We start from the raw sequence: 18,363 nt of genomic DNA on the forward strand, positions 1-18,363 counted from the left end.
GTTACTCCTGGCTGTCTGCTCAGAAATAGCTCCTGGCAGGCACGGGGGACCATATGGGACACTGGGATTCGAACCAACCACCTTTGGTCCTGGATCAGCTGCTTGCAAGGCAAACACCGCTGTGCTATCTCTCCGGGCCCACAAACTTATATTTTGAACACTAGATGGTTCTGTATTTATGTTATGTTTTTAGTTAATTAAGTAGATAATTATTGAGGGCCAGGGGCCGGAGAGATAGCACAGCGGTGTTTGCTTTGCTTTTGCCTTGCAAGCAGCCAACCCAGGACCCAAGGTGGTTAGTTCGAATCCCGGCATTCCCATATGGTCCCCCGTGCCTGCCAGGAGCTATTTCTGAGCAGACAGCCAGGAGTGACCCCTGAGCGCCACTGGGTGTGGCCCCAAAACAAAAAAATTATTGAGGGCTAGATTAATAATACAGCACGTAGGGTGCTATTCTTGCATGGGGTTGACTAGTTTTGATCCCAGGCATCCCATACTGCCCCTCAAACACTGCCTAGAGTAATGGTGAAGTGCAGGGCTGGGACAAAGCCCTGAGCATCTCTTGAGTGTGGCCTACGCCCCAATTTATGTTTGAGTTTCAGGCATCCACTCTTCCGACAACCATCCCTTCACCACTACCTACTACCCTCTACAGATCTCCCCAGTATCCTGGGGGCACCCCAGCCCGCCTCAGTGAAAGACACGTTTCCCCGTAGCCACTGTCAGTGTTTCCCTTCCAACATATTGCCCCTATCACCCACGCCCCAGTGACAGCTTCTTGCTGATGGTTAGTTTCCCTGCTCAAATGTTTCTATTGCCTTTGGGCATTTGATATTCCCTAGGAAGTTTAGAAAGTGTGGAAAAAACGGTAAAGTAACCACATTAGTAGTGTTACTACTAAAGTAACCACACCCAGTAGATTTCGGGTCTTCGGGGAAAACTATTATATGTGAAAAAAATCCTACCATGCTCATAACCTGAACACTGAAAGGAAAAAGTAAACTGCCCCAAATCTTGGACTGGCCTGGCCCTTAGAAGGTCATTGCTGAATGATCTTCACTTTCCTTCAAATGCTAAGAACATTGGGGAAAGGTTTCTTCAGGCAAGTCTGAATTAAAAACATTTTCACAGAAAGGTCTTTTTAGGCTACTGAGGGATAAATGAGTGCCAGTCGTATGTCACAACTTAGGCAGACTATATTTGTAGTACTCCACCATATAGAAGAACCAGGACAGGAAGACATCATATTTTTTCGTACCATAAGAAGCACTACCCTGGTCCCGGAGAGATAGCACAGCGGCGTTTGCCTTGCAAGCAGCCGATCCAGGACCTAATAAGGTGGTTGGTTCAAATCCCGGTGTCCCATATGGTCCCCCGTGCCTGCCAGGAGCTATTTCTGAGCAGACAGCCAGGAGTAACCCCTGAGCACCGCCGGGTGTGGCCCAAAAACCAAAAAAAAAAAAAAAAAAAAAGCACTACCCCTCCCCCCAGATGGGGGAAAAGTGTTACACCTCCTTTATTGCACAGACATACCGCATAGTACGAGCAATCAAATTAATACATTCTCACTGTCACATATAGAGCTTTTGACTATTTGACTTTTATTATTTTCTAGTTTTCTGTCTAAAAACTATGAGTCTTGTGGTCAAGGTGTGTCTTATAGAGCAAAAAATAAGGTACATAGCATATTCTAGGCTCCTGGTCTGATCACTAGCACTGCATGATACCTGGGCATTGCCAGGTTTGGCCCTGGGGATCTCAAGTATTCCAGGCCCGAGCAGCAGCACCTCCTCAGCCCCAGCACAGTATGACTGGAAGTGGGTGCCTGACACTCAGCGTTGCACAGGAGGATTAAAACCAACCAACCAAACACATTCTCTGCACCAAACAAACTCAGTGGGGCCCAGAGAACCCTCCTTGCACCCAATTAAATTCAGTAGGGCCCAGAAGAGGAAGGCTGCAGACTTATTACTATCAACATTCTGGTTCTTGGATCCTGCTTGTTTTGGGGCCACACTCAGAGATGCTCCAGGCTCATTCCTAGCTCTGTACGCAGGAATGACTCCTGGCAATGCTTGGGAGACTATGGTAGATGCCAGTGATCGAACCCAGGTCAGGCAGGTGCAAGCACCATCCCCAAGGCACTATTGCTTTGATCCCTACCATCCTGGCTATGTGCAGACAAGAATCAACATGAGTGATAGCATAGCAGGTAGGGTGTTAGCCTTGCACCCAACAGACCAGTATCCCATATAGTCCCCTAAGCCTGTCAGGAGCAATTTCTGAGCGAAGAGCCAGGAGTAATCCCTGAGCGCTGCTGAGTGTGTCACAAACACAAAAAATTTAGACATTTGTATAAGAAAAAATCTTGATCAGATAACTCAACTGAAAGGAGCGTGAGGAGGACAAGAGACAGTACAGTGGGCCAGAGCCCACTGAGCCCTGAGCAGTGCTGGAGTATGGGCCCCTAAAAACCAAACAAACCTGAGTCTGAATGCATGAGTGAGGATCTTTTTTATCCCCTAATAAAACCAGGACATGAAGTCAATGCATCAAATACAGCCCACTACTGTATCTAGATCTTTTCTTCCTTCTTTCCCTTATCCTATTTTCTTTGCTCTACTGACATCAGAATACGAAGAACATACAAAATATGGGTGAACAGCTCTAAGTTAGGGTGAGATGTCAACCAACATGAAGCTATTAGTGAAGTATTTTGAGAGCCAGAGTAATACTTGGGGATTATTATAGTGAGTACAGTGGGGAGAGTGCTGGCACTGCACATGGCTAGGTCTGGGTTTGATCTTCAGCATCTCAATAGTGTCCCTTAAGACCCACCAGGCTTGCTTCAAGTACAACTTGGTTATAGTGAAGACACAATAAATAACATAACATGTCTCTCATACCTCGTACTTGATTAGGGAGTTATAGAGGGTCTCAACATCTTGGTAATTGCTGTTAGGGGCCAAAATCCTATAAAAGAAAAGAAAGAAAAATTGAATGACTGAGGGTAAAGAAAAAAAAAAAAAGACGAAACTCCCTCTCAAGTATTAATACACACAGAAATTTAGTGTTTTTCATAAGTGAATGAAATGTTTATAGTCTTTCTCGGTCTTGATTACAAATTATCCAACCATAAGTTCATTTCTACTAAGTTCCAAAGAGCCCAACTCATAAAAAGCATGTTGCTTGCTTACTTATTTATTTTTTGCCACACCCAGTGACTATTCGCTCAGAAATCGCTCCTGGTTTGGGGTGACAACATGGGGTGCCAGGGATTGAACAGAGGTCCATCCTGGGTCAGCTACGTGCAAGGCAAATGCCCTACCACTCTACTCCATGTTGTTTATTTATATGAAATATAAATCAGTGGACCATTGCAGCATTCAGAACTGAAAGTCATGTTCTGAATGATAGTGATTCAGATTCCTCAGAAGGTACAAATGTACAGTACATTTACACACTCCATCTTTGAAGCTGCAAACGAAACTTAAAGATTCCCACAGAAACATTCAGTGAGTTAACTGATTAGTTAGGGGCCAGAGAGATAGTATAGTAGATAGGGTGCTTGCCTTGTAGGTGACAGACAAGGGTTCAATCCCTGGCATCCCATATAGTCCCCTGAGCACTGCTAGGACTAATTCTTGAGCCAGAAGTAACCCCTGAACATTGCCAGGTGTGACCCCAAAACGGTATAAAAGATTTTGGGACTAGGGCCACAGTGATAGTATAATGGGTAAAGTATTAGCTTTGCCCAGAGCAGAATGGATTTTAATCTTAGGCACCCCATATAGTCCCATGGGCCCACTAGAGATGATCCATGAATGTAGTTAGGAGTGACCCCTGAGCACTTCGAAGTATGGGAAATCGGCTCACCTCCCTCAAAAAGAAAAGAAGAAAAGGCTTTGGAACTAAATTAGAGTAATACTGTTTGAACTAGCAGTTGCCTCCAGTCGTTGAAACGCTCTACCAAACAAATGATATCAATTATTAGAAACAAAACTGACTCACAGAAATAACACTGGAAATAATCATTAAAAATACATAAACAGGGGCTGGGCGGTGGCGCTAGAGGTAAGGTGCCTGCCTTGCCTGCGCTAGCCTAGGACGGACAGTGGTTCGATCCCCCGGCGTCCCATATGGTCCCCCAAGCCAGGAGCGGCTTCTGAGTGCATAGCCAGGAGTAACCCCTGAGCGTCACTGGGTGTGGCCCAAAAACAAACAAAAAAAAAAACATAAACAGGGGCCGGAGAGATAGCATGAAGATTAAGGCGTTTGCCCTGCATGCTGAAGAATGGTGGTTCGAATCCCGGCGTTCCATATGGTCCCCCGAGCATGCTGGGGGCAATTTCTGAGCGTAGAGCCAGGAGTAGCCCCTGAGCACTGCCGGGTGTGACCCCAAAACAAAACAAACTACAAAACAAGGGGCCGGAGAGATAGTATGGAGGTAGACTGTTTGCCTTGCATGCAGAAGGTCGGTGGTTCGAATCCAGACATCCCATATAGTCCCCTGAGCCTGCCAAGAGTGATTTCTGAGTGTAGAGCCAGGAGGAACCCCTGAGCGCTGCCAGGTGTGACCCAAAAACCAAAAAAAAAAAAAAAAAATTAACAAGCCGGAGAGATAGCATGGAGGTAGGGAGGGCATTTCCCTTGCATGCAGAAGGACAGTGGTTCGAATCCTGGTATCTCATATGGTCGCCCAAGCCTGCCAGGAGTAACTCCTGAATGCTGCCGGGTATGATCCCCGCTCACAAAAAAAAAACAAAAAAACAAAAAAACAAAACATAAACACAGGACCGAAGCGATAACACAACAGTAGGGTGTTTAGGATGATAGGGACAAACCCAGGTTCAATCCCCAGCATCCCATATGGTTCCCCAAGCCTGGCAGGAGTGATTTCTCAGTGTAGAGCTAGGAATAACCTGAGTGCCAAAGGTGTGGCCCAACACTTAAACAACAAATATAATCAAGAAATATAGTTCCTTCTCTAGTAGTCTGATTTTGTGATATTTTCGTTTGCTTTCTGCTGGGCCATTCCTGGTATTGCACAGGGCAGGGATCACACTGGCAGTGCTCTGGGGTGTATAGGGATGATGAGGATTAAACCCTAGTTGACCGTGTGCCAGGCAAGTGCCCTCCCCACTGTTCTACCACGCCATCCCCCTATAATGTCTTTTTTTAGTTCTTAAATGCATTTTACTTTCTTTAGAAAAAGTGAAGGAAGGAGAATTTCCTATAGGAAAGAGACTATGGGCAATACCTGGCAATGCAAATACCTTTCTTTGCCAGCTTTGTGAGGCTATTTGTGCTAACAGCACAGGACTAATTATTGTGAAAATCAAATGAGTTACTCTAAGCAAAGTCCAGGGGCCAGAGAGATAGTACAGCTTTGCACATGGCCAACCTGGGTTCGGTCCTATCACCACGGATAGGAGTGATAACTGAGTACAGAGTCAGGAATAACCCTTGGACACAGTCGGGTGTGGCTCCAAAACAAAACAAAGTCCGTAACAGTGTCTGACAAAGTATGTCACTGGAGAATAAAATAGTATTTTTCTGCCCTGAAATATTTTGCAGGAAAACAATTACCAACAAACCAATAAAACTAATTAAATTAGTACTTAATGATAGCAACAAATTTGGGTTGAAGAAGTTGTCTAGGGGATAAGGCTCTTGAGCCAACCCTAATTTATTCCCCGGGACCCTATATAATCGATCCCCTGATTCCTGCCAGGAGTTATACCTGAGTGCAACGACAGGAGTAAGCCCTGTGGCACAAAACAAAACAAAAAATCCAACAGACAATCATGACACCACACAACTTTTCCAGTTGGCCAAAAACGAACAAAGTGATCACTTCTACCACAAGTAAAAATTACTCCCAGCTCACAATAATTGTCCACAGAAGGCGATGTCTCAGGGCCAGGCCCCAAATAAGTAGACTCTGGTTTCTCTTCACTCTGGCTAGTCACTGACCCTCTTATATACCAGGTCACCAGAAAAGTCCAGCAGGGCAGCCCTGAGGCAGGAGCAGGTGAATAGGCCCATGACAAGGCCCAGAATCAAGGGACCCTAAAACCAGGCCCAGGAGAGGAGGAAGCTTCATTTCCAGACTCCTTCCTCATCCTCCTTCTCCTCTGTTTCTGGTAAACAAGTTTCTTCATTATTAGCCCTGTGACAAGACCCAGTGATTTTGTTTAGAAGAAAACAGTTACTTGCCCCTTCAAAAACAGTCTCTTGCCCCACAGGGAACACTGTTGTCTGAAGCAAAGCCACGAACAGAAGGATACTCCGATGAAGATTTACTCAGTTCACCTGCTAGTAGAGTCAGAATAAAACTGAAGTGATAGAATAGTGGGGAGGGAACTTGCCTTACATATGGCTGACCTGGATTCAATCCCTGGCATCCTAAAAGGTCCCCTGAGTACACCAGAAGTGACTCCTGAAACTTCCAGATGTGATCCACCCCCCCAAAAAACCCTAAAAAATATTATTTTATTTTTTATCCTACTTATTTATATTTTTGACTTTTAAAATTTTAATTCGGTTTTGGGGTACACCTTGTAGTACTCAAGGCTTTCTCCCGGCTCTGCACTTGGGAATCACTCCTAGTGGGCTCAGGATTCCAGGGTTTACACTCAGGTCAGCTACATGCAAGGCAAATGAACTACCTGCTGTATTATTTTTCCAGCCCTCAAATTCGTTATTTTTAAAGGATCTTTTTTTGGTTTTGTTTTTTTGGGGGGGGGGCACATCCAGTGATGCTCAGGGATTAACTGTTGGCTCTGCACTCAGAAATCACTCCTGGTAGGCTTGGGGGACCACTAGGTATACTGGGGATCAAACTCAGGTTGGCTGTGTGTAAAGCACACTATACTGGAGCAAGAGATAAGGCGGTCAGCCAATAGAACAGAGGTCCCAGGAAGTAATAAAGATTGGAAGGAACCAGGGCTGGAGAAACACTCAGAGGCTGAGAACCAGAGAATTGTGATTATAACCTGCTCTAAGAAACTTCTATCACACAGCCTCCATCATGTAAACAGCTCAGATTCATGGCTAATCTCAGAAGAGACATCAAACCAATGAAACTCTCAAGTATATTGGTCTTCAGGCTGAAAGCTGTGCTGGCAGTCTCCCCCTGGGTCAATTGCCAGAAGCCACACACATCCCTCAGTTCACCACCCTGCCCCAAACAGTCCAGCTTTAGAGTTTCTTAACTAATCTCATAAGAGATACCAGCCGATGAAATTCACGGGTACACCAGTCTTTGGGCTAAAAACTTTGGGATCCCCTTGGTGGGGGCAGGTCTGAGAATCAGCCCAATTCTACAAATCTTGGAGGATCAATGCTCTACCGTATACCTCCAAATTCCACATTACTGTTAACTGAGTAGGAGCAGAGCAAATTAGATAGAAAAGTAGCACAGAAGCCAAGTAAGCTCAGTAAATGAAAACAACACACAAGGTTCAGTTACTTTAATGACCCCATCATAAGATAGACCAATTTTCACAAGTTTTCTTTTACAGGATTATTTTTTGATAATTCCACTTAGCATTTTGTTGTAACACACAATTAGCTATTTTGTACCTGCTATGGAGGCAGGCTTGAGGTGGGGATGGGACACTATGGACAATGTTAGAAGGTCACACTGGTGGTGGGACTGGTATTGGAACACAAATGTCAGATACATATTATGAATAATGTTGCAAACCACACATTTAAATAAAATTTAAAATAAAAAAGAACTACTTTGGGGCTGAAGTCAACTCTATTCTGTCCTACAATTACTGGGTTTGTGAGAAAGGCCTCTGGCCTAGTATATAAGCACGGCAAACTTTTACTTGGTTAAAAGTGTATAATCTGAAGAAGAGAAAATGCAGGGAAGTGATTTATAGGCTTTCGTGCCCTCGTAATTTCCCACACAAAAATTCCCGAGAGGTCAGTCTGTCTATAGTTTCTTTTTCTTTCCTCTTTTACTAGTATAAAGACAAAAGACCTTTAGAACAGCTGCCCTTCAGTGGGAACTTTTTATAAGAATGAAAAAATGAAATAATTAACTCTTAAGAAAGATGAAATATTTTTCACAAAATGGCCATTTTCAAATATATAAAAGTGTCCACAGTTGTGCTTCTGTGAGAAATTTGGACAATTAAGTTTTCCTCAAATTCTTTTATTTGCCTTTCCAAAAAAGCTTTGAAGATAGGTACTGATTTTCAAACCATCTTACAAAGTTTTCACTCTAAATTCTGAAATCAGAATTGGGGAACAGAAGTCAGGAACAGGATTTAGTTATTTGGCCACAGAATATTTACGAATCAGGTCTCAACTGAACGTTTTTGTTTGTTTTGGGGCCACACCCAGCAGCACTCGGGTTTCTGTGCTCAGAAATACTCCTGGTAGGGTTGGGGACCATATGGAATGCCAGGGATTGAACCTGGGTCAATTATGTGCAAGGCAAAGACCTTATCTGCTGTGCTATCATTCCTCACCACCTGTTTTTTTTTTTTACGAACAGCATCAACCATAATGTTTTAGTAATGACCCAAAGCCTGCCATTGCTTTCCACAAATCACCCCCAACGTGCTCAAAACCCAAATTTAGCAATCTGACTTTCCTCCAGTTGGCCTCATCTGCACCCCCAGGGAGAAGTACCACTTGACTCCACCTCAGGTATTATGATTCCGTATGGACTGTATGGGAAAGGACTGGAGCTAATTTCAATAAATCTCCACAGTCACTCACAGTGACTGATTGTCAAGATGCTCAGGGTAATCAGGGTAAGCAGGCTTGGGGAGGCCAGAGAGTGACTGGATTGTTGTTTGAACAACTGATGCTTTAAAAAAACTATTAACAACTTGGTACTGTAATAAAAATTAGGGGAAAAAAACTTGCTATTTCTTGGCTGGTGGTGAACAGAGATTGAAACAGGTCACACTGCTCCCTACAGGTGGCCTGAGGCCCTGCAATCAACCCCCTCCAAAAAATATCCCAATAATTTGAATTAGTCTGACTTTTTTGGTTTTTTGCTGTTATGCATGGCAATGCATAGGGACTACATTCAGCTCTGGGTTACCACTGGCTATGCTTATCAGGGGATAGAAACTTTCCACAGGCACATCCAGCCCGGTGAGCTCTCTGAAGACCTGGATTGGTTTCTCTTTATATTTTTTGGGGAGAAGGTCATAAGCACAATACCTAGGGCTTATTCCTAGTTCTGTTATCAGGAATCACTCCTAGTGGGCTCAGGAGGCCATATAGGTACTGGGGATTGAACCTCAGCAGGCAATGTGCAAGGCAAATTGTATTATCAATCCAGCCACTAAAATGGTTTTTTAAGTGTAACCCACAATATTCTTCTGCTACTAAAATGCATAACTTAAGTCAAGCAATTTTTATATGAATAAAAAAATCCTGCAAGGCGAGATATGGAATTAACTCCTCCTCCAGGGACACACACACACACACACACACTCTGAATTCAAGTGACAATCAGACCTTACACTCTCTCTCTCTCTCTCTCTCTCTCTCTGAATTCAAGTGATAATCAGACCTTAATAAGTTTATAACTACCTGGCACTGTGGTTTCTATAATCATACACTGTGTATCTCAAAGGGTTAAGACAGAGCCATATGGGAGCTAGAGCGAGAGCACAGAGGTAGAGCGTTTGCCTTGCACACGGCTGACCCAGGACGGACCTCAGTTCGATCCCCCACGTTCCATATGGTCCCCCAAGACAGGAGCAATTTCTGAGCACAAAGCCAGGAGTAACCCCTGAGCATCACCGGGTGTGGCCCAAAAACAAATACAAACAAACAAAAAAGACTAAGCCACAGGACAGCAGAAAAGGTGCTTTGCTTTCACGCAGCTTACTCAGGTTTGATCCTCAACACCCCATATGATCTTAGGGGCCCACCAGGAATGGGCTGAACTCAGAGCCAAGGGAAATTCTGAGCATGGCCTGGTATAATACCCCTAAAACAAAGTAAAGCAAGGTAAAAAGAAAAGATAAGAAAATTCTTCATAAAGCTTGAAGCCTGTTATGCTTTGCTCAAGAAAAAAGTAAAAAGGCCTAAATGCAAATACCACTTATTACTAAAATTACAAGAGTACTACTGGCAACTCTGAAAAAGCGAGAAACAGAGAAAAGACATGCAGGAACAAAGCTTTTAACTTCATATTTACCTCTGAATTCCTTCAAGGATGTCCTTTACAGCAGCCAGCAACTTTTGGAGAGAGAGAAATGATTCTTCAAAGGACGCTATTTTTAAAGAAAGAGGCGAATCTGAGCCTAGCCGTTGAAACACATCTGAGCTAAAATGGAGAAGAAATCTTTCTAAGCACACATGCATTTTTGCTGTATTTCAAGTACTTCATTTCTCATATATTCAACAGTGATTTTAACACCTCTCTCATAATGCTCAGCCACCAATTTGGTAATCAAAGGCAAATTTGATTATCCAGGTTATCATTCATGAAAAGAGTTGGAGATCAGGCCCAGACAGAGTACTAGGGTTAAGGTGCTTGTGTTGCACATGGCTGACATAAATTTACTGCTATCTGCCTATGATAAACATACATGTGTTCCAAATCATCTAGGCTAGGGCTAGAGAAAGATAATACAGCCTGACTTGCAAATGGCTGACCTGGGCTCAAATCCCAACATTCCATATGTCCCCTGAGCCCTAAGCATTGCCAGGTGTGGCCTCAAAACAAACAGAAAGAACAATAATAAAAATAAAACACCAATCTCCTAGGCAAGAGGACAAATGCCTGCCAGAAGAATCTGCTCAGAAGCTAACCAAGAGCATCTAATAAATTAGACCAATAAATCATTTCCCCCGTGATGTCCAATTTATAGCAAGTATATAGTTATGCAAAATACCCACAAATGGAACAAAAGCTTATTTATACAAAACTTATGAATTCCAAAGATATTGTTTCAACAGGGTCTGTGAAAAGTCAGAGGTGAGAAAGGCTACAAGCCTTCTTTGAATAATGCACACAGCAAAAAACCTGTTTCATTCTCTTCTTTAAAAAAAAAAAAAGATAAACCTTCCCTAATCCAGACTGACCTTTACTGAAATTATGTTTAAGGCCTCATATCCTGTGACTAGACCAAAGTAATGTTCACTGATTCTGAAATAATGCAATGATTCTTATCAAGGTTCATTACTGATTCACCTGAAAAACTTTTTTTGAGGGAAGGCAATACCTGATGGTGCTCGAGGGAACATCTGGTATTGGTGATGCAACTCAAAGGTCAGCTCATGCAAGGCGAATGCCTAAGCCAATCTGTATCTCTCTCCATCCCTTGTAAAGCTCCCAGTTAGGTATCACTTCAATTTCCCCTCAATTTTCAGTCTGAGGACAGAGTTTGGACACACACATATTTGATGGCCTCCATAGAATTCTAACAGACACCTGAGTAAGTGACTTCTGAAGCCCATGAGAAGACTATTTCGTTTCTGCAACTCACAATCAAATCACTGACAGTGAAAACCCCAGGAACAAATGTTTCCCAGGTCTGAGGTACCTGTTCTGATAGATTGTGATCCAGACTTGCTCTAAGATGGACCAGATTTCTTGATGCCTGCTGGCTTGGGGAAGTGGAGAGCCTGGGAAAATAGCAATTTCTTGGCTCTGAGACTTCACCAATGATGCATCCTCTGGCTTGTTAACAGGCATGTTTTCTGGAGGTGCCTGCTGCAGTTTCACCTTCACCTGGAGAAGAATGACTTTATATTAGACATAGCTCACTTTAATTAAAAAAAAAAATCCCTAGAAAATCCACTGAGTTCTGGATGTCCATGTGTTACTTGGAAGTTCTGGCTACTCTCCATCCTTACTTATATACCGGCTATTCCCAGAAAGACATCTGAGCTAGGAAAAAAATTGTTTTCCTTTCCCGTTGAAAAAAAAGCTGGCCCTACTTGGAATGAGAACCCTGTACTCAGGGAACAAGCACGCCACCGGGTCGTGCTTTTTCATGTATGATCAAACTGTGTTCGGATGCCTTCATCATACATACCTGCCAGCTCTTGGCTCTGCAAAGAGGAAGAGATCACTCCCAGAGGGACTCGGGAGACCATATGGATTGCCAGGTCAACCACAAGCAGATTGAAGGCCCCATCTGCTAGATTATCGCTCTGGCCCCTACTTTTATAACTTTTTGGTTGTGGGACATACCTGGCCATGCTCAAGTGACATGCCAGGCTTATGGCTCAGGCCCTGAAGCCCCTTTGGAGAAACCAAGCTCTTTCCCAATGTCTCCAGCTAACTTACACAATGAATTACGTCTCCAGAATTGGGACAGAGTTAACACCTTCACACTCAAATCAACACTGAGTAAGTTATGGCCACCAATCACTCTGGGACAAGAGTTAAGAGCAAAGCACTGGGTGTTGCTCTCAATAGCAAACCAAACACACATTGTACTCTGCTGTACTTCACTGGTTTGAGTAGTGCAGACGGAGCAGCCAGCCAGCCTCTGAGCTCCATGGACAAGGTTTGACACCCCTCCACCCATGAAGTAAGGCAAAGGAGGCCCCTGCAGGGAGAAGCCCATTTCTCTGCCTGGAATAGCTCACTTCCCCCTTGACTTATTTCCACATGATTTTATGCTGCCAGTTGACCGAGTAAGTTTAAGTCCAATATACTTTACCTGCCTCACTCTGCTACATCTGCCTGAGACACATGAGCTGCTCTGCTGGAAACGGCCTTTCCAAAGGCCCTTACCTCAGCGATTGTTTGCAGGAGGCTGTTCACTTGAGTAAATGCCTGGGGGAGAACCCCATCATAATTTGACCGGGCGCTGAAGGCAAGGAGCAAGGTTTTAGAATCCTGAAGCAAAAATTTTACTGTTTTGAAATCCACTCCTTTGCTGGCTGGTAATAGGAAACAAAGGACAAACTGGGTGAGAATATATACAATGCTATATCTTTGGAAAAATCTACCTTAACAACCAGGACAAAATGTAAGGTAAGTCCATATCTACACCTGCCTGCCTCTCTAAATTCATATGTACGTTGTAAGAAAAATAAAAAAGGCAAAAAACCAACAACAGACTCAGTCTCAAAGTTCTGAGTGTTCTGGTTCTGGTGTTCTGTGTCCAAATTCCAGTCCACTGCAGTCAAACAATGTTCTGAGGGGTCAGAGAGAGAAAGCAATGGCCTTATATGCAAACCAGGTTCGACCCTCACCATTTCAGTATGAACCAGGTTCGACCCTCACCATTTCAGTATGGTTTCCCAAACACTGCCAAGAGTGATACCTAAGTGCAGAGCCAGGAGTAAGTCCTTGAGCATTACTAGGTATGCCCTCCCCCCAAACAACAACAACAACAACAACAAAAGAATATTCTGAATATCAATGCTTTGGAAGAGAGTCACGAAATGAGAGATTTTCAAAAACCGAGATTTTACTGAGCAGTGACATGTCTTCCTGGAGAAGAGACACATTCTGAAATATCGAATTTATGCACTTCCCTTTCTGCCAACTCCATGAGAAAGGAGGGGCTGACCATCAACCACCACTCCATGAAACATAACACTGTAGTAACTGGAAAGCATCTACTCTCGCTGTGCAAAACAAGTCATTGGATAACAGCTGAGCTAAATTGGAAAAGCTAGTGGACTAGCTCTTCCCTAGTTTGAAGCCAAGTTAACAAAGAGAGTCTATGAATGGGCTGGTCAGATAGTCCAAGATTTGTGGAGCAGGTCTTGCAAGTCGCCAACCCCAGTTCTTTTCCTGGCAATGCACCCAGTTCCCAAGTCCCGCTAGCAGCCATCACCAAGCACTAGCAGGTGTGGTATCCAAACCCAAAGTAACAAAAATAGAAGAGGGAATACTTGTACCGTTCGAGAGATTATCATAGATACTCTCAATGGTGGCCAGCAAATTTTTGCTCATCACTAAACCGAACACAGCCATCCAGTGTTTTCGAAAGCATTGGAGTAAGTGGATCAGAGTCCACGGGGGCTTCAAATAGAGTACCTGGAAAGGATGTGGGAAAATTAGCTTCCATTAGTCTCCTGGTGATTTAACAGATTCTTAGGGGCACAGGAGCATAGTGGGGAGGGTGCTGCTTTGCATGCAGCTCACTCAAGTTGAATCCCTAGTATCTCTGAGCCCACCAGGAATGATTCCTGAGCAGAGTCCGAAGTAAGCCCCTCTGTCCCCAACATACTAATCAATACTACTTTTAGCAATAAAAAAGAATATTTCAGGGCCAGAGAGAAGAGTACAGAGTTAAGGAGCTTACCTTGTTTATGATGGATCCCAGTCTGATTCCAGCACCTCATTTGGTCTCCCCAAGCATGATCAGGAGTCATTCCAAACACACAGAGCACCTCTAACTGTGGTCCCCCAGAATCTCCCCACATACCCTGGAAAAACTCTCAGTTAACTGAAGGGAAATAATTACCTCCAACCAGAGGTTTCCGAAAGCCAATTTCATTTCTGTTTCCAACACTGACGATAAAGTTAACCCAAGTAGTTTCTCCAGATGGGACATGATGTCATCCAGCTGAGCGGAGAGTTCTGAGTCTGCGTGGTCTTCCTTGGGGTGCCCTTCCGAAGACTTTATTTCTTTGCACAAAAAAAATTATAGCTACACTTAGAACACTGGATCATGATTATTACCACCAGTAATACTCTGGCTGTATACTTTATATATACAGACAAAACTAGCAGTTGATTATCTTGAAGACAGGTCAACACCTACTTAATTTTATTTATTTTGGTTTGGGGTCACTCCTAGAAGGAACCAGAGGACCCTACAAGCTGTCCGGATCATCCATATGCAAGGCAAATGCCCTACCCCATTAGACTATCTCTCTGGCCCCCTCAATACACGGCCAAGGAAACTTTTCAAAGGGCTGAAATGTTTGCTTTGCACGGGGGAGGCACAGATTCAATTAGTGGCATTCTATGATTCCCGGAACAGAACCAACTTTGGCTCCAAATCCAAACTGAAAATAATAAATTAAAAACCAGGGGCTGGAGTGTTGGCACAGCAGTAGGGCGTTTGCCTTGCACGAGGCTGACCCGGGATAAACCCAGGTTCAATACCTGGCATCCCATATGGTCCCTTCAAGCTTGCCAGGAGCAATTTCTGAGCACAGAGGCAGAAGTAACTCCTGCGGGGCCAAAGAGATAGGGTGTGTGCCTTGCATGCAGAAGGATGGTGGTTCAAATCCCAGCATCCCATATGGTCCTCTAAGCCTGCCAGGAGCGATTTCTGAGTGTAGAGCCAGGAGTGACCCCTAAGTGCTGTTGGGTGTGACCAAAAACAAAAACAAAAAAAAATAAGTAAGTAGGGACCGAGAGATAGCATGGAGGTAAGGTGTTTGCCTCTTTTTTTTTTTTTTTTTTTTGGTTTTTGGGCCACATCCGGCGGTGCTCAGGGGTTATTCGTGGCTGTCTGCTCAGAATAGCTCCTGGCAGGCACGGGGGACCATATGGGACACTGGGATTCGAACCAACCACCTTTGGTCCTGGATCGGCTGCTTGCAAGGCAAACGCCGCTGTGTTATTTCTCCGGGCCCAGGTGTTTGCCTTTCATGCAGAAGGACGGTGGTTCGAATCCCGGCATCCCATATGGTCCCCTGTGCCAGCCAGGGGCGATTTCTGAGCGTAGAGCCAGAAGTAACCCCCGAGCACTGCTGGGTGTGACCAAAAACCAAAATAAATAAATAAATAATAAACTCCTGAGTGCAGCTGGGTGTGGCCCCCAAACAGAACAGCACAAAACAATAATAAATTAAAAATCAATATTTAGCTCTATCGGTCTTTTCTTGATCTGGAAGCTAGCTCTAGCCGGCATGGGGTTTGGGGAGACCCCATGTGGAAGGCCTTCTCCCTAACTTGGGTGCGCTGGAGCCTTGATAGGCCCCAGCCGTCCCCTCTTCTGCCCCCGGCCTCCAGGCCTTCCTGGGGTGGCAGGACAGGTGGCCAGACAAGGTGGGTGTCGGGGGGAGTGGGGGTCCCTCCTGGATGGGGTCTCAAGCTTTCTCCGTCCTTCCCCCTATGCTAGGGTGGGAAGGGCACAGGGTGGAGGGCGGGCAGATCCTGGCTTCTAGCTCTCTATCGATCCTTTCTTGATCTGGAGGCTAGCTCTAGCCGGCATGGGGTATGGGGAGACCCCATGTGGAAGGCCTTCTCCCTAACTTGGGTGCGCTGGGAGCCTTGATAAGCCCCAGCCGTCCCCTCTTCTGCCCCTGGCCTCCAGGCCTTCCCTGGGTTCCAGCCCAGGCGGCCAGAAATGGTGGGTCCTAACTTGGGGTGTGCTGAGATTTGCTCGGTTGCACTAAGTTTGTCATTGTCAATTTCTGACCAGTCTACATGTGGAAAACCGCGCGGGGGCGCGCGCACTGCATGTATTAAGAGTATTCCCTAGGGGCTGGAGAGATAGCATGGAGGTAAGGTGTTTGCCTTTCATGCAGGAGGTCATTGGTTCGAATCCCGGCGCCCCATCTGGTCCCCCCTGCCTGCCAGGAGCAATTTCTGAGCCTGGAGCCAGGAATAACCCCTGAGCACTGCCGGGTGTGACCCAAAAACCAAAAAAAAAAAAAAAAAAGAGTATTCCCTATCCTTATGTTATGTTTTGCGTATCCAGAATGTCCATTTTGTATTCTGCCCTTTTCCACACCCCTACAAAGCTCCTTAACTCTCACCCCCCCAAACATCACTAACCCACATTACTCTTTTTAACTTCAGTACTGCACAATACTAATCACAGACCAAATCTGTGCATTGTGTGTAACAACCCCCAACTATTTCAAAAGACATAAAATGGACACGTATTTCTTTTTAATATTTTATGTGATTTTTCTCTGACAGCTATAAGTCTTACTAAATATTCTCTTACACAGTGACGATTCTAACCACTTTTTATCTTCTCTTTGTGAGCTGTTCAATAAGGAATTTTGGTGAGTCCCCCAGTTAATGCTGTTGGATTGAACTATGTCATGGGGATTGTTGGACTTGTTCTTATGGCCCCCATATGTGCCAAGAACACCACATGGCATTGTTCTTTTTTTGCATAGGCACATTAAAATGGGAAAATACGGGCCTGGAGAGATAGCACAGAGGTGTTTGCCTTGCAAGCAGCCCATCCAGGACCAAAGGTGGTTGGTTCGAATCCCGGTGTCCCATATGGTCCCCCGTGCCTGCCAGGAGCTATTTCTGAGCAGACAGCCAGGAGTAACCCCTGAGCACCGCCGGGTGTGGCCCAAAAACCAAAAAATAAAATAAAATAAAATAAAAAAAAATAAAATGGGAAAATACTATACATACAAATAAGATCTTATCTAATAGAGATTGGAACACACAAATCTTGTAGTGCAAAGGGACCTTACACCCTGAACACTGACATAACGACCTGGCACAGGCCTCAGAAGAATGGGCATTTTCCATTCACCCCTGAACCAGGGAAGCCATCCATGAAACATCCAAGTTTGTAATATCACCTGGAAGCAATCCTCTACCACGCAAGACCCTACCACTACTCAGACATCGACCTGCTCAAGAGACTTCCCTTAACACTGAGAAGACTTAACAACAACAACGACCTGCTTACAGGACAGGGCTCTCTGCATTGCCTTTTAATTGTGAGGTGAAACTAGAGGACGCTCCACATCCTGACTTCAATGTAGGATATGCAGATTCCAGGATCTTTAATACAGAAACATGATACCAACAACAGAGACTATGTGAAAAATAAAAGTGTGTTGGCACTACAGACAATGTCTTGGATTGGACGATCTAGCTTGCCTGGAGCCTAGAGCTGGTCTTATGCCAGGAAACTTCAGGGGTAGGGTCTCTTTGTATTTAGGCCAAGGTTATTCCTTTCCATGCCCCTCATATTTTGGTGGGCCTATGCAAACAACAATTGTCACTCTAACACCATTTTTGCTGTGCTCCTTTGACTCTAATCCTTAAAAAAAAACCCACTTAAACTTTTGAGGTTAACTTAAACTAATATGCATGTACATGGAAATGTAAAAAAAATACTATGCCTCTAATGCAGGGGGTCCTCAAACTTTTTAAACAGGGGGCCAGTTCACTGTCCTTCAGACTGTTGGAGGGCCAGATTATAGTAAAAACAAAAATTATGAACAAATTTCTATGCACACTGCATATATCTTATTTAGAAGTGAAGAAACAAAATGGGAATAAATACAATATGTGGCCCACGGGCCATAGTTTGAATGCCCTGTGAATGTTTAAGGAGTTACATAAGTTTTATGGCTTTAGATTGCCTTGTCTGGTGCTAAGAAATATTATAATGTATTACAATCTGGGGACTTGCGGGACAAAGTAATTGTACATGGATTCTGTTTTATTTATCTTAATGTTCTTTG

General features: G+C 44.3%; 1 protein-coding gene across 1 annotated transcript in view; it reads right to left on the reverse strand.

Annotated features, from left to right (window-relative positions):
- Positions 1–18,363, reverse strand: part of SWT1 (SWT1 RNA endoribonuclease homolog) — a 47,782-nt gene that overhangs the window by 3,388 nt on the left and 26,031 nt on the right. The window contains exons 12-17 of the mRNA XM_049776437.1: positions 14,424–14,587; positions 13,855–13,993; positions 12,737–12,885; positions 11,535–11,722; positions 10,184–10,312; positions 2,907–2,973 (exon numbers count right to left, since the gene is read on the reverse strand). Of these exons, the coding sequence (XP_049632394.1) occupies positions 2,907–2,973; positions 10,184–10,312; positions 11,535–11,722; positions 12,737–12,885; positions 13,855–13,993; positions 14,424–14,587 (836 nt within the window). The remainder of the gene's footprint in view (positions 1–2,906; positions 2,974–10,183; positions 10,313–11,534; positions 11,723–12,736; positions 12,886–13,854; positions 13,994–14,423; positions 14,588–18,363) is intronic.

Source organism: Suncus etruscus, chromosome 7, assembly GCF_024139225.1.
Source record: "Suncus etruscus isolate mSunEtr1 chromosome 7, mSunEtr1.pri.cur, whole genome shotgun sequence".
In the NCBI taxonomy this organism is placed as follows: Eukaryota; Metazoa; Chordata; class Mammalia; order Eulipotyphla; family Soricidae; genus Suncus; species Suncus etruscus.